Below are 12,332 nucleotides of genomic sequence, written 5' to 3'. Positions count from 1 at the left end.
AGCATGCCAGGACCCCACATTCCCCCCCCCCCCTCCCCTGCATCGACTGGGGTGGAAACTCCAACCTTCCCCCCACCTCCCCCCCCCCCAAAAAAAAAACAAACAACCCCACACAACAGGCAGAGCAGCTGGGAGCTATCCTCTTTAATGCTCGTTTTCAACACATTTGCCAAACGGGAACGTGGCGTGCAAGACGGGGAGCGTGCCGGCATCCATGGGCAGGGGCCGGAGGGGGGAGTCACAACCCCCCCACCACCCCCCAACCTCCAAACCAGCTTCCAGCTAAGAAAAAATATTTAAAGCACTAAAGGTGAAACATTCACTCCCCCCACCCCGAACACATAGAACGATACAATCCCAGGTAAAAGCCCCCGCGGCCACCAGCCGGTGCCCGGGGCGGGGGGGACTCAGATAAATAACCTCCCACCAGAATAGGTTTGGTTTGTTCAGTTTTCACTTTTTTTGTGTGTTGGTGGTTTGTTTTGGTTTGGTTTTTTTTGTTTGTTTTCTCCTTTTTTTCTTAAAAAGTCATTACAAAAAGAGCCAACGAGGAGCCTCCTACAAAATGGGTTAGTGTTTGCCCCAGCTGGGCATGGGGGGGCCAGATCTTGCCCCCCTTCCCAGCCTGCCCCGCCCCGCTCTCTGCTCACAAAACCCCTTAAAAATTGCACGTGACATTTGGTTTCTTAACAGCCTTCCAGCAACTCAAGGGCTTGGGGATGAATTGGGGGGGGGGGGGGCACCTTCCCCAGTCCCCCCCGCTCCCCAGCCAGGGTGCAGGCTCAGACCCCATGGCCCCCACTGCCAGGGAGGGAAGAGCCATCGGTGCAGTGAGCTGCCAGGTCTCAGCCTGGTGGAGCAGAAAGCTCCCCCCCAGCTGCTGCACGTGAAAGGGGGGGCCACAGGGACCGGCCGTGCCCAGGGGGGACGGAGACAGTGCTGGGGACAAAGCCCGCAGCTGTAGTGCCAGAGGAGCAGACCCCACAGCCCCCCTGAGCCTGAGCACGAGCCCCAGTGCTGCTCCATGGGGACGGCAGGAGCCCCCCGGGGTGGCCAAGGTTGTCCTAACCCTGTGCCCCCCAGGAAGGAAACCCACCCCCCCGCAGGCCTGGGCTGTGGGTACCGAGGGGGGAGACAATGGCAGTAGTGGCTTGTCCAGGGAGGGGGTACGAACAGCAAACAACAAAATTTACCCTGTTAAATCGAGCATGGCTTGGGCTCGCTGCCCGCCAGGAGACAGCTCAGCACTACTGCTGGATGCCAGGGGTGGGGGACACACAGACACCCCCAGAGGCAGGGTCACCCCCTCCCCGGCTGGTCCCTCACCCCCCTCCCTGGGACGGCGGTGGGTGCAGAGCAAGGAGTGTACGGCTCTGGCGTGGGCATGCGGGAACCACGCGGCGTGTGAGGGTGCGGCATGTGGGTGCTGTGGGCTCGGGGTCCCCAGAGAGACCCCGCCAGTCCCTGGGGGGGAACGCAACCCCATCTGCCCCCAGAAGACACCCCCCCTCTCTCTCCCCTCCGAGCCATGGTGGCCCCGGGGCTGGCACAGCCCTGAGTCACCAGGTGCGGAGGGAGGGAGAGGGGGGGCCCACAGAGGACGAGGAGGGTGGGGATGAAGCCCATGCTGTGGCTCCCCCCCTTTCCCCTGGCTCAGAACTCCACCTTGCAGGCGGGAAAGGTCTCATCCTGCATGGCCACGGTGCTGTTGCTTCCCAGCACCGTGATGCCCAGCTCCTGCTGCCGGTCGTGGGTCTCCTGGTACCACTCGTGCATCACCAGTGAGTCGAAGGTGGGGATCAAGGTCACCTGCAGAGACACCCACGGCACCGTGTCACCACGAGCCAGCACCAGGAAGGGGCTGATCCCACCTCTCCGGGTAGCTGGCAGGGGTGGGGGGGAGCTCACCTGGATGTCGGTGCCCCACTGGTGCTTGCCGGAGAGGAGGGCATCGAGGAGGGACCGCAGGACACCTTCCTTCAGGTGGTCGTCGCCGCTGACCACGTAGCAGAGGGAACGGATGCGTCGGAAAAACTCCTCATCCACCGTGCGGGCGCTCCAGGAGCCGGGGAGGTACGCCAGGTCCACATAGACTGGGGGGCCCGGGGGGGCTGCAGCCCGTGTGCCTGCCAGGATGGGGGTACGGTGCTGAGCAGCCCCACAAACCCACCCCAACCCCACTGCACAGCGCCAGCGGTGCCTCCGCGCTGCTCCGGCACAGGGACACCAATGCTGGGAGTGCCCACGGGTGCCCCCCAGCCCCATTACCTGCCGGTGATGCCCTGCCAGCTCCCGACGGTGGGCGAGCTCCAGGGCTGCGGGTGGTCCCTGGGTTGCGGATGTCCCCACTGGAAGGGCCCTTCTTGTCCCCGGGGAGCAGCCTGGCCTTGTCCCCACTGTCACGGGCCACGTTGGCAGGGCCCCTGGCCTTGGGGACTGAGGTGGGGTGCCGGGGTGGCTCGGTCCTCGGGGCAGTGGGCACAGAGCCCGTGCGGGACAGGGTCTTCTTCACCTTGCCGGAGGGGTCCTTCTTGCCAGCGCGGGTCTGCTCGGCCAGCAGCACCTCAGGGTCCACCATGCAGATGCCAGGCTGGGCAGGGATGGGGCAGGGGTCCTTCATGGGGGCCGGCAGCGGGTCATGGGCCCTGGCCACACCGCGGGTGGGCTGCTCCAGGTCCTCATCCGACTCCAGCCCGTCAGCCAGGATGGAGGGGCAGTCCTCGGTGGCCGGAGGGACATCGGAGTCAGAAAGGGTGGGCAGTGACTCGCTGACGGAGGTGGGGGGCGTCTCGCCCAGCAGCTGGCGGGGCCGGCCCCGGCGCTGCACCAGCTCCTGCGACGGGTCACTGTCTGACAGCTCCCGGGGGCTGGCAGCAGCTGAGGGCGACCGCTCTGATTTGGGATGCTCGAACTCGCAGGGTGACACCAAGCAGAGGTCCACGTCATGGGGTGAGTCGGAGCGGTGGCCGGGCCGCGGCACCGTGTCACCATCAGCCCATGGCGGGTGGTGGCATGGCCGCAGCGGCAGGGACAACCCACCCTTCGTGGCCTCCGGCTCCGGTGTCCCCCCGGTCCCCCGGGACCGCCTGCCCTCCTCTGGTGGGGACTCACTGACGGGTGGCAGCACCTGCTCAAAGGAGACCGAGAGGGACTCATCCACCTCGGTGGAGTGCGGGGAGCCCACCTCGGCCGGCAGCGAGGGGGTGGTGATGGTGGGGGACACGTCGGGGATGTCGTCCTTGAAGGGGCTGAGGGAGAGGCAGCCTGCCTGCTTCTCCTGCGATGAGCTGGAGCCGTCCTGTGAGGCTTTGCCCCCGGCTGGCGGCCAAGTGTTTGGCTGCCGGTTGGTGCCGGTGCCCGGCTCCTCTGTGCCATCATCCACTGGTGACTGGTGGAAGGGTGTGTGTCCGGCGCTGGCTGGGCCCGAGCTGGCTGGGGACATCATCTCCAGGGTCTTCTCCTCAGAGCTGCCGCAGGCATCCTCGCCGCCCTCAGGGCTGTGGTTGAGCATCCCAGTGGGCGTCAGGTCAAAGTTGACACTGCGGTCGCTCTTGGGGGTCTTGGCCAGGGGCGAGAGCGGGCAGATGGCTCTCAAAGGGCTACTCTCCATGTAGCGGAACCGCTGGGGGCTGTCAGGGTCCTCCAGGCCGTTCTCCAAGCAGGATGAGTCCCCTGGTCCTGCCAGCCCCCCCACCCCTCTGTTCTCCAGCGGCAAGGGCTCCAGCTCGCTCTCAGCTGCAGTGCTGCCCTCGTTCCTCAGTTCCTCCTTCCTCCTCCTCCCGCCAGCCCCCGGTGAGGCAGCCCCCCGGCCCCGCTCGGCCTCTGGCAGCATGTCCTCAGGGGAGGAGGACTTGGAGCCTTCAGATGTCCCTGGCTCCTTTTTGCTGCCTGCCTCCCGGGGGGCTTTGGCCTTGGGCTTCTCTGGCTCCTTCTTGAGGGAGGATTTCTTGACGCTGCCAGCCTTGGCCAGGGGTTTGCGGGTCTCTGGGACCAGCGTTTTCCGGGCCACGGTCTTGGCAGGAGCCTTGACCTCTGCCTTGCTCTCCTTCGCATCCTTCCGCAGCGTCTCAGCCTTCACCTCCTTCTTCACCACCTTCACCTCCTTCTTGGCCTCCCCTTTCGCCTCGGCTCCCTCGTCCTTCTTCAGCATCTTCTTCTCCTCTTTCCGGGGCACAGGCTCCTTCTTTGGCACCGCTTTCTCCTTGCTCAGCTTCAGCTTTGCATCTGCCTTCAGCTTCTCTGTTGAAGAGTCCAGCTTGGTTCGAGCATCCTTGGCTTTCTCATCTTCTGACCCGGCTCTGGTCATCTCCCCCAGGGATTTTGGCTTTTCCTTGGTCCCTGCCTTCACCTCCTTCCTCTCCACCTTTGGAGCCTTTTCCTTCGGCACTGGTGTCCCAGTATCCACCAAGCTGAGCTTGGAAGCTGACTTCAGGCTCTCCTTGCTCTCTGCCCTCCTCTGCTTGAGTGGCTTCTCAGGCTGGGACGCTGGTGGCCCCTTCAAATCGTTCTTGGTGACCACAGGGTGCTTGAGGAACTCCAGGTGCTTCACCTTCTCCAGCCCCTCCAGGATACGGCCCTGAGGGGTGCAGCCGGGGAAGAGGACCCGGATGATTTTCTCGGAGGGGCTAACGGGGTGCCAGACGAGCAGGGCGCAGACGGAGGTCAGGCACTGCAAGGGCAAGTCCTGCTCCTTGGGGTAGCTGTTGCCCGACCATTGCTGCAGGAGAAACTCCAGCTCCTTGGTGCCCTTCACGGGGTTCAGGATGTACATGTCCAACCGGCCCACTCCCATCTTCTGGAAGAGGACGGTGGGCTCTGCGCGGGGTCCGCTGTCCCGCGCCAGCAGGTTGGGACAGATGCCCAGCTTCTCCAGGTAGTGCAGGGTCAGGGCAGCCTCATCGCAGCTCTTCAGCACCCGGGAGTTGCCCTCGATGTCCTTCAGCTTCTCGGAGGCGTTGAGGAAGACGACACCCAGCTCCGGGGAGATGAGGTTCTTTGCCCAGTCCCCGTTGCCCTGCGAGCCCTGGGATGGATCTTCCTCCAGCTCAGCCAGCTTCCTCTGCAGCAGGCTGTTGACACCGGGCAGGCTGTCCGTGCCCACGTGCGTCACCAGGATGGAGTCGATGCGGTCCAGGTGCCGCACCAGCTTCCAGAAGGATGATTTGGGGTTGGAGCCTCCATTGACCAGGACGTTGAAGCCATTGACGGCAAAGAAAGCAGAGTCCCCTCTCCCGCCCGGGAAGATATAGCAGCAGGGCTTGGAGAGCTTGAGGAAGCCTACCATGGTGGGGGGCTCAAGGAGGTCAAAGGGGGACTGGGGCTCCAGCGACTCCGAGAGGTACTCCATGAACTCCTCCAGCCCCTCCATCTCCGGCAGGATGCAGCCTGGGTTGTAGCGCAGCTCGATGAAGTCCTGGAGGTTGTGATGGTCCAGGCTTGAGTCCCTCCACTCCCCAAAGTCGGGGCAGCTGATGGTCAGCCTGGCCTTGGCCAAGGGGTCCGCAGAGCTGAGGATGTCCCCTACCTGCGAGAGGACAGGGACAGCCAGACTCTCAGGAGGGATGAGGCACCTGTGGCCAGAGATACAGCAGCCCAAGGGGTACTCTGCCTCAGCCCCCCCCTCCCTTGGGCACCTGGGGCCTCCCACAGCCCCATCCCACTCCACACACCCAGGGCCGGCTGTTGGCACGATCCCTGGCAGGGCGGGGGGTCCCCAATTCACACCCACCCCAGCTGCGATTCAGGGCCAGGATGCAGCTGACTGTCCCCTCCCAGCCCTGTGGCGGGAGGGATGTGCTGGCACGGCTGCCTGCAGAGCAGATGGCTGGGCCAGCCTCCCGTCCGTGCTGCTGCCCTGCCTGACTCCCCACCGAGACGCCGGAGAACGTGAGCAGACAGTTACTCCGGCAGCATCAGCCCCCCTGCACAGCGGCGGTCAGGCCTGTGAGCTGGGGGCGGGGGCAGGCAGCTCCTTCCTGGGGGTCTCCAGCACCCCACCTCCTTGTCGGTGAAGATCTGGATGAAGTCCCGCAGGGAGAAGCAGCCTGTCTGCAGCATCAGCTCCCCCGTCTCCTCCACGCAGGGCCCAGCGAACACCAGCAGCTTGTGCTGCGACACGTCCGTGATGAGGTTTCGCAGCTGAGGATGGAAGGGACGTGAGGATGGAGGGGACATGAAGATGCCACCAAGCCCCAACCTGCAGCACGCCCCAGCCAGCAGCTCCAAAAAGGCCACAGCCATGTCCCCCAGCTGCTCACCTCGTCACACAGGGATTTGTCGGAGGGGTTGAGCAGCACCAGGGTCTCCAGCACATCTCCCCGATGGTGGAGGGTCCGCTGACCTGCAGGGAGCAAGGGCTGACACCCACCCTCCCCCAAACAACGGGGCTGCACCCCAGTTTGGCCTTGTCCCGTGGGGATGGGATTGGGGGGGTGGGGGGGGACCCGGACAGAGCAGCAGGGCCAGCTCCTGTCCACTTCCCCCACGGAAAGGGACAGCCACTGTCCCGCTCCCAGACGCTGCGGGGGCCAGCGGATCCACTGAGCCAAAGGACACGTTTCCCATGTCCTTCCTGCCACAGGGAGGGGAGGAAAGAAGGGGGGGGTTCAGGCTGGGGGAGCCCCTTCTGCCCCCCCCAAGCAGTGCAGCAAGCCCTGGCTGCTCTCAGGGGGACCTCAGGGCTGTAACCCCCTTCCTAGGCAGGCAGGTACCCACCGGAGACCTGACTACCTCCCACGGTGCCCCCCCACTGCCAGGGGCTGACCCACTGGTATGACAAGGGGACGTGGTGGGCAAGAGGCATTGGAGCAGCCCTGGTATCCCTGGCTCAATATGTTCTTTTCCAATTTTTTCATGGGAATTTGCAGCCTGCCCCAGGATGGGCGAAGGAAGCGGTTTCTCACATGTGGGATCACGGGGTTTGGCCACCAGGTCAGGGTACAAGGCAAAGCCTGTTCCAACAGAGGCTGGGGGCGTAGCGGGGAGGGGGCCCCTCCAGCTGTTATCGGGGGGAGGTTCCCACACCCCATGAAATAACCACCACCCAGGGGGCATGCATCACATGCCTCCCCTTCTTTTACCTTTCACGATGCTGGAGAAAGTGGCCGAGTGACGGGACACGAAGAGCTTCAGCTGCTCGTCCAGGTTGCACAAGGAGAGATCGATGTCCCAGGAGCGGATTCCTTTGGAGGAGGGGGGGACACGGATAAAAATAACTGGGGGGGGGGGGGCAGCCCTGTTAGCACCCACTAGCACCGCATGTGCCCCCACATGGCACCGATTATGCAAGTAACAGCACGGTGGGGACTGTCCCCCCTCCCCCCTTGCCCTGAGACACAGCCGTGCCAGCCTGGTGGCTTTTGGAGTGACCCCAGGGGGGTCCCCAAGCCCAGCCGGACCCTGGCATGACACCAACGCACCAACCGGCTGCCTGGCAGGCGAGCACCTTGCGCGGTGACTCACGACAGCACCAGCTCTGCCAACCCAAAACCCCGGCCCCCAGGCGCCAAGCGCACCTTCCCGGCACCTCTTCAAAGGTGGCAATTAAAAGAATTAACGGTGCCGGAGGATCCGGTGAGCGCGGCGCTGCTGCTCCCAGCACCCAGAGCGGGGTCAGGAACCCCGAAGTGCAGCCTCAAAACACCCTTCAGGACCCTGTAAGGGGTTGGGGGGGGGGGGGGGGGGGGGCTGGCAGCCCCCACCTCTGTGGCCAACCAGCGTGGCCACAACTGCTCCCGGCAAACAGCCTGGCGATGGCGTAAGATGGTGGGGGGGTTGCACAAATTTTGCACAAGGCACCAGGCGAGGGCTATGGCCGTTTTGGGGCGGTATCACTTGGGGCCAGCAAGATTTGGTCCTGCCAGGTCCTGCGGTAGGGGACACGATGGCACAATCCGGGCAACACACACACACACGTGTGTGTGCGCGTGTGTGTGTGTTTCCCCATGATTTGGGGTCCTGCTCCAGCACAGGGGTGCTCCAACGCCTGAGACACCCCCCCCACTCAGCTCTGGCCACAGCTTGGGGAGTGGGAGATAGGAGCAGGGCTGAAGGGGGACCCTGCAGCGCCCACCCAGCCCCAGCCCTGCATCTGGCCCCCCTAGTTGTGTGGGGCACAGTCTGGGCTGGTAACAAGGGGAGGGGATGGGTCATGGCGGGGGGAGGGGGGCAACTGCAGCCCCAGAGCCTGGGGACAGACCCCAGGGTGGGGAGAGAGGACAGGTCCCTAAAGTCAGGGGACAGGACGGGGGGGACAGGTCGCAGCAGGGACAAGAAGGTTGGGCAGCACTTGTGGAGGCAGATCCTCGGGGTCTGGGGCAGGAGAAGGAGCAGAGCCTTGGGGGCCCGGGGGGTGCAGATCCTGAGGGGCTGGGGTGGGGACGCAGGTTCCGGGAGTTCAGGCAGGCAGAACCTTGAGGACCTGGGACAAGGGGGCAGATCCTGGGGGTCTGGGGCAGGAGAAGGAGCAGATCCGCAGATCCTGGGGGTCTGGGGCAGGAGAAGGAGCAGATCCACAGATCCTGGGGGTCTGGGGCAGGAGAAGGAGCAGATCCACAGATCCTGGGGGTCTGGGGCAGGAGAAGGAGCAGATCCACAGATCCTGGGGGTCTGGGGCAGGAGAAGGAGCAGATCCACAGATCCTGGGGGTCTGGGGCAGGAGAAGGAGCAGATCCACAGATCCTGGGGAGTCTGGGGCAGATCTGGGGGCAGATTCGGGGAGGGTGTGTGTGCACATCCTGGGAGTCTGGGGCAGGAGAGGGGGCAGATGGGGGGGGGGGGGGGGCAGATCCGGGGGGGGGGGGGGAGGGGCAGTCGTAGGGGCTGAGGGGCAGGAGAGGGGGCAGGTGACAGGGCAGTCGCTGGGGGCCTAGGGGGCAGACCCCGAAGGCCTGGGCCAGGAGGGGGCGGCCCGGCAGGCCCGGGGGGGTGAGGGGGGCGGGGGGCAGACCCCAGGGGCAGCGGGGCTGGAGCGGGCCGGCCTCGGGGGGGAGCTGCGGGTGGCGGGGTCCGCAGCAGGGCCGAGCGCGGCGCATCCCGCGCGGGGAGGGGAGGGCCGGGCCCACAGCGGGGCCCCGGGAGCCGCGGGCTCACCTCGCTCCAGCTGCTGTAGCGCGGCGGCCAGCAGGCCGGGCCGGTGGCAGCCGCCACCCACGATGGCCAGCAGCGAGTAGCGGCGCGGCCCCGCCGAGGCCGAGGCCCCGGGCCCGGGCGGGGGAACCGGAACCGCCGCCGCCGCCGCCCGCCCCTCGCCCTCCGCAGCCCCCGCGGCCCGCGCCGCCGCCATCTTCGGCGCCCCCCGCCCGCCGCGCCGCGCCCCCGCTGCGTCACCGCCGCCGCGCCCCGCCCACTGATGTCACCGCCGGCCAATGGGGAGCCGCGACGGGGCAAGGGAAAGGGAGGAGCAGCGAAGGGCGGGCAGCTCTTAAAGGGGCAATAGCGGGGTGGGGCCGCCGCGTGTGGGGCCTCCCGCGCAGCGCGGTGCAGTGCAATACAATACAATCTAACCCCATCCAATGCAGCGCGGTGCAATGGAATACAATGCAATGCAGCAATGCAATGCAACCCAACCCAATACAACGCAATGCAGCAAGGCAATCCAATCCAATGCAGCAAGGTACAACGCAATACAATGCAACGCAGCAACCAGTGCAGCACAATGCAATGCAGGGGCTGCCCGTGCAGTGCGGTGCAGCACAGTGCAAAGCAATCAAATGCAATGTAATGCATTTATTTATTATATAATAATGAGTAGATTATTATATATTCTTATATATATTATTATTATATATTATATAATTATATACATTATATATGAATATTATTATATATTATATATATAATAAAAATATATTATTATAAAATAATAATAAAACAGTGATGCAATGTAATCCAACCCAATGCAGCATGGTGCAATGCAATACAATGCAAGGCAGCAACTAGTGCAGCATGATGCAATGCAGGGGCCACCCGCGCAGTGCAGCACAGTGCAAAGCAATTCAATGCAATGCAGCACAATGCAATGCAATGCAGCAGCTGGTGCAGTGCAATGGAGCACAATGCAAGGGAAGAAAAGAGAAGGGAAGGGGCGCACAGGTCAGCAGGCAGCTGGGGGTGGGTGTTGCAGGGTGATACAGTGATGGGAAGCATTGTGGGGATGGGGCTGTGCAGTGCAATGCAGAGCAGGCAGGGTGCGGTGCAGCAGGATGCAGCTCAGTGCAGCACAGTACAGTGCAGTGTGATGCAGTGTGCACTGCAGGGATGGAGTGTGCAGTGAGGAGCAAGGCTGCATTGCGCGTAAGTCGTGGGGTGCAGTGCAGCACAGCATAAGGGCTGGGCAATACGCTGCAGTGCAGGATGGGACCAGGCCCTGCAGCCCCCTCACAGCCCCCTGCCCTCGACCTCTCCTAGACTGCTCCCCCAACCAACAGCTCCCTGCGGGTGGGGAATAACCAGCCCCCGGGACCCAGCCCTTGGCCCCTAGCCCACCCTTGCACCACCCCCACCCCCTGCCCCACATCCCACCCCAGCCTCAGGTGCCCCACATGGACCTGCAGCAGGATGGGACCCACACCTGCCCAGCATGCCAGGGCCCACGCACCATGGCACAGGGGTGCTGCTCCCCCCACCCCAAATCCCCCAGCGAGCAGGCAGCAGGCATGAATCCAAGTAATTTAATGTCACCCTGGGCCCCCCCAGCTCCACGGGCCAGGGCACCCAAGGGTGCTGGTGCGCTGTGCAGGCACGACCTGGCGCAGCGTGAGGGCTGGGGGTCCACGGCTCCCCCCTCGCTGCACAGGGCACAGCCTGGGCCAGCAGCATCCCGGCAAAGTGGCAGCATCCCTGGTGTCCCCGCCGGTGTCCCTGCCGGTGTCCCCGCCGGTGTCCCGCTGTCCTTCAGGAGCACTTGAGGAGGAACAGGTTGCAGGCGGTGCCGCGAGGGCAGTTGCAGAGCTTGCCAATACGGGCCCCCCTCCGCACGGCGCACGGCTCCCCGGGCTGACACTGCAGGATGGGACCCGTCAGCCCCAGCGCTTGGCTCCCCCCAGGGGCTGGGCCCCCACAACCAGCACCCAAAGGGCCCAGGTGTTGGCTGTGGGGTTTGGGGTCCCCCCCGCCCCCCGTGAGCAGCCAGGGCTCAGCACCCAGTGCCGTACCGAGGGCACCCAGCTCAGCCGCTTCTCCAGCGCCGGCAGCTCCGGGCTCCCCAGCTTCTCCAGCAGCTCCTGCAGCACCTCGACCTGTGGCAGGCAGCACCCTGTCACCCCAAGTCCTCTGGGATGGCCAGTGTGGCTGCATCACCCCAGGTCCCCCAGGATGCCCCCAGGACCCTGCCCCAGCCCCCAGCCCCACTGGTTGCACCCTGGGGTGTAACCACCACCCCAGCCCCCCTGAGCCTGGCTGGGGGCTGGGCCCTGCCGGAGGGGGCTGGGGGCTGCAGCAGGGTTGGGGGGCTCGGAGTGCGAGGGTGCAGCCCACTCCTGGGTCCCCACCCCAGCGCCACATCCCCGCTCCCCACCCCTGAGCTGGAGCAGCTGGAGGGAAAAACAGGTCGAAGCTGTGAATCCCCACATGCCCCGGGATGTCCCTGGGATGTCCCCCGGGATGTCCCCAGTGCTGCGGGATGTCCCGGGTGCTGTGGCTGCAGGGACCCCACCAAAGCCAGAGAGCAGCAGCAGAGAACCAGGGGCGAGGTCTCGGTCTCCCCCGTCCCCAGCGCCCCAGGGACCCCCCGACACAGCCAGAGCGAAGCCCCATGCCGGGTGGGAGGAGCAGGAGCACCCCAAGGTGCCCCAGAGCTGTGTGGAGGGTGCTGGGGGGGCCCATCCCTGCCGACACCGCTCCCCAGCCCCTTACCAGCTCCGGCTGCTCCCGGCTCTGCCCGGGCAGGCTCTCGGCCGGCCGGACCCCCAGCTCTGCGGTGCCGGGCAGGATGAGGCCGGAGCCGAGCAGGCAGAGCAGGCAGAGCCAGGCACTCTCCATGCTCCTGGTTCCGGATGCGTCCCTGGATGCCGAGACGTGCCTGGCTCAGGCGGCTTTATACCCCTGTGCCGCCGGTGTGGGCAAACACCCGCTGACGCAGACGGGGAGCTGGCGCCCCGCGGGTGCATGTGTCCCCCCAAACCTGGATGCCGTCAGCAAAGGGGGATGGGGGGACATGTCCCCAGGAGACGCATCCCCTGGGACACCTGTGCCCCGAGCCAGCGGGATGGACGTCAGCACCGCGTCCAGCCGGAGCAGCCCGAGAGCCGGCGGGCACGGAGCCCCCCTCCCGGCGGGGCTGACCCCCCCAGCACGGGCCAGGCGGAGGGCACTGCCAATTCCCTGAGCAAACA

The 12,332-nt window shown here is 65.1% G+C and overlaps 2 protein-coding genes across 2 annotated transcripts; both read right to left on the bottom strand.

Moving 5' to 3' along the window:
• Positions 1 to 129: 129 nt before the first annotated feature.
• On the bottom strand, positions 130 to 9,308 carry MAP1S (microtubule associated protein 1S). The gene is made up of 7 exons (XM_055707960.1): positions 9,091 to 9,308; positions 7,080 to 7,181; positions 6,258 to 6,340; positions 5,998 to 6,138; positions 2,269 to 5,524; positions 1,909 to 2,126; positions 130 to 1,809 (listed from the first exon to the last, which is right to left on the bottom strand). The coding sequence occupies exons 1-7, from the start codon at positions 9,281 to 9,283 to the stop codon at positions 1,654 to 1,656; spliced, it is 4,149 nt and encodes a 1,382-aa protein (XP_055563935.1). The 5' UTR covers positions 9,284 to 9,308; the 3' UTR covers positions 130 to 1,653.
• A 1,347-nt stretch (positions 9,309 to 10,655) lies between these two features.
• On the bottom strand, positions 10,656 to 12,289 carry LOC114017293 (cocaine- and amphetamine-regulated transcript protein). The gene is made up of 3 exons (XM_055708047.1): positions 11,854 to 12,289; positions 11,154 to 11,237; positions 10,656 to 11,001 (listed from the first exon to the last, which is right to left on the bottom strand). Exons 1-3 carry the CDS (start codon positions 11,977 to 11,979, stop codon positions 10,894 to 10,896), a joined length of 318 nt encoding a protein of 105 aa, XP_055564022.1. The 5' UTR covers positions 11,980 to 12,289; the 3' UTR covers positions 10,656 to 10,893.
• Positions 12,290 to 12,332: the final 43 nt, after the last annotated feature.

This window comes from Falco cherrug, chromosome 4, assembly GCF_023634085.1.
Source record: "Falco cherrug isolate bFalChe1 chromosome 4, bFalChe1.pri, whole genome shotgun sequence".
Lineage (NCBI taxonomy): Eukaryota > Metazoa > Chordata > Aves > Falconiformes > Falconidae > Falco > Falco cherrug.
Note: the sequence above shows the minus strand (reverse complement) of the source record. Positions and strands in the feature narration are given on the sequence as shown.

What these genes read in the sequence shown, in the direction of transcription:
- MAP1S (XM_055707960.1), bottom strand. Translation starts at nt 9,283, where the DNA reads ATGGCGGCGGCGCGGGCCGCGGGGGCTGCGGAGGGCGAGGGGCGGGCG. An exon ending in AGATCTTCACCGACAAGGAG is followed by an intron (nt 5,525 to 5,997) that starts GTGGGGTGCTGG and finishes GTCCTCTCGCAG; the next exon opens with GTAGGGGACATCCTCAGCTC. An exon ending in AGTGGGGCACCGACATCCAG is followed by an intron (nt 1,810 to 1,908) that starts GTGAGCTCCCCC and finishes GTGTCTCTGCAG; the next exon opens with GTGACCTTGATCCCCACCTT.
- LOC114017293 (XM_055708047.1), bottom strand. Translation starts at nt 11,979, where the DNA reads ATGGAGAGTGCCTGGCTCTGCCTGCTCTGCCTGCTCGGCTCCGGCCTC. An exon ending in GCCGGGAGCAGCCGGAGCTG is followed by an intron (nt 11,238 to 11,853) that starts GTAAGGGGCTGG and finishes TGCCTGCCACAG; the next exon opens with GTCGAGGTGCTGCAGGAGCT. An exon ending in GGCTGAGCTGGGTGCCCTCG is followed by an intron (nt 11,002 to 11,153) that starts GTACGGCACTGG and finishes CCCATCCTGCAG; the next exon opens with TGTCAGCCCGGGGAGCCGTG.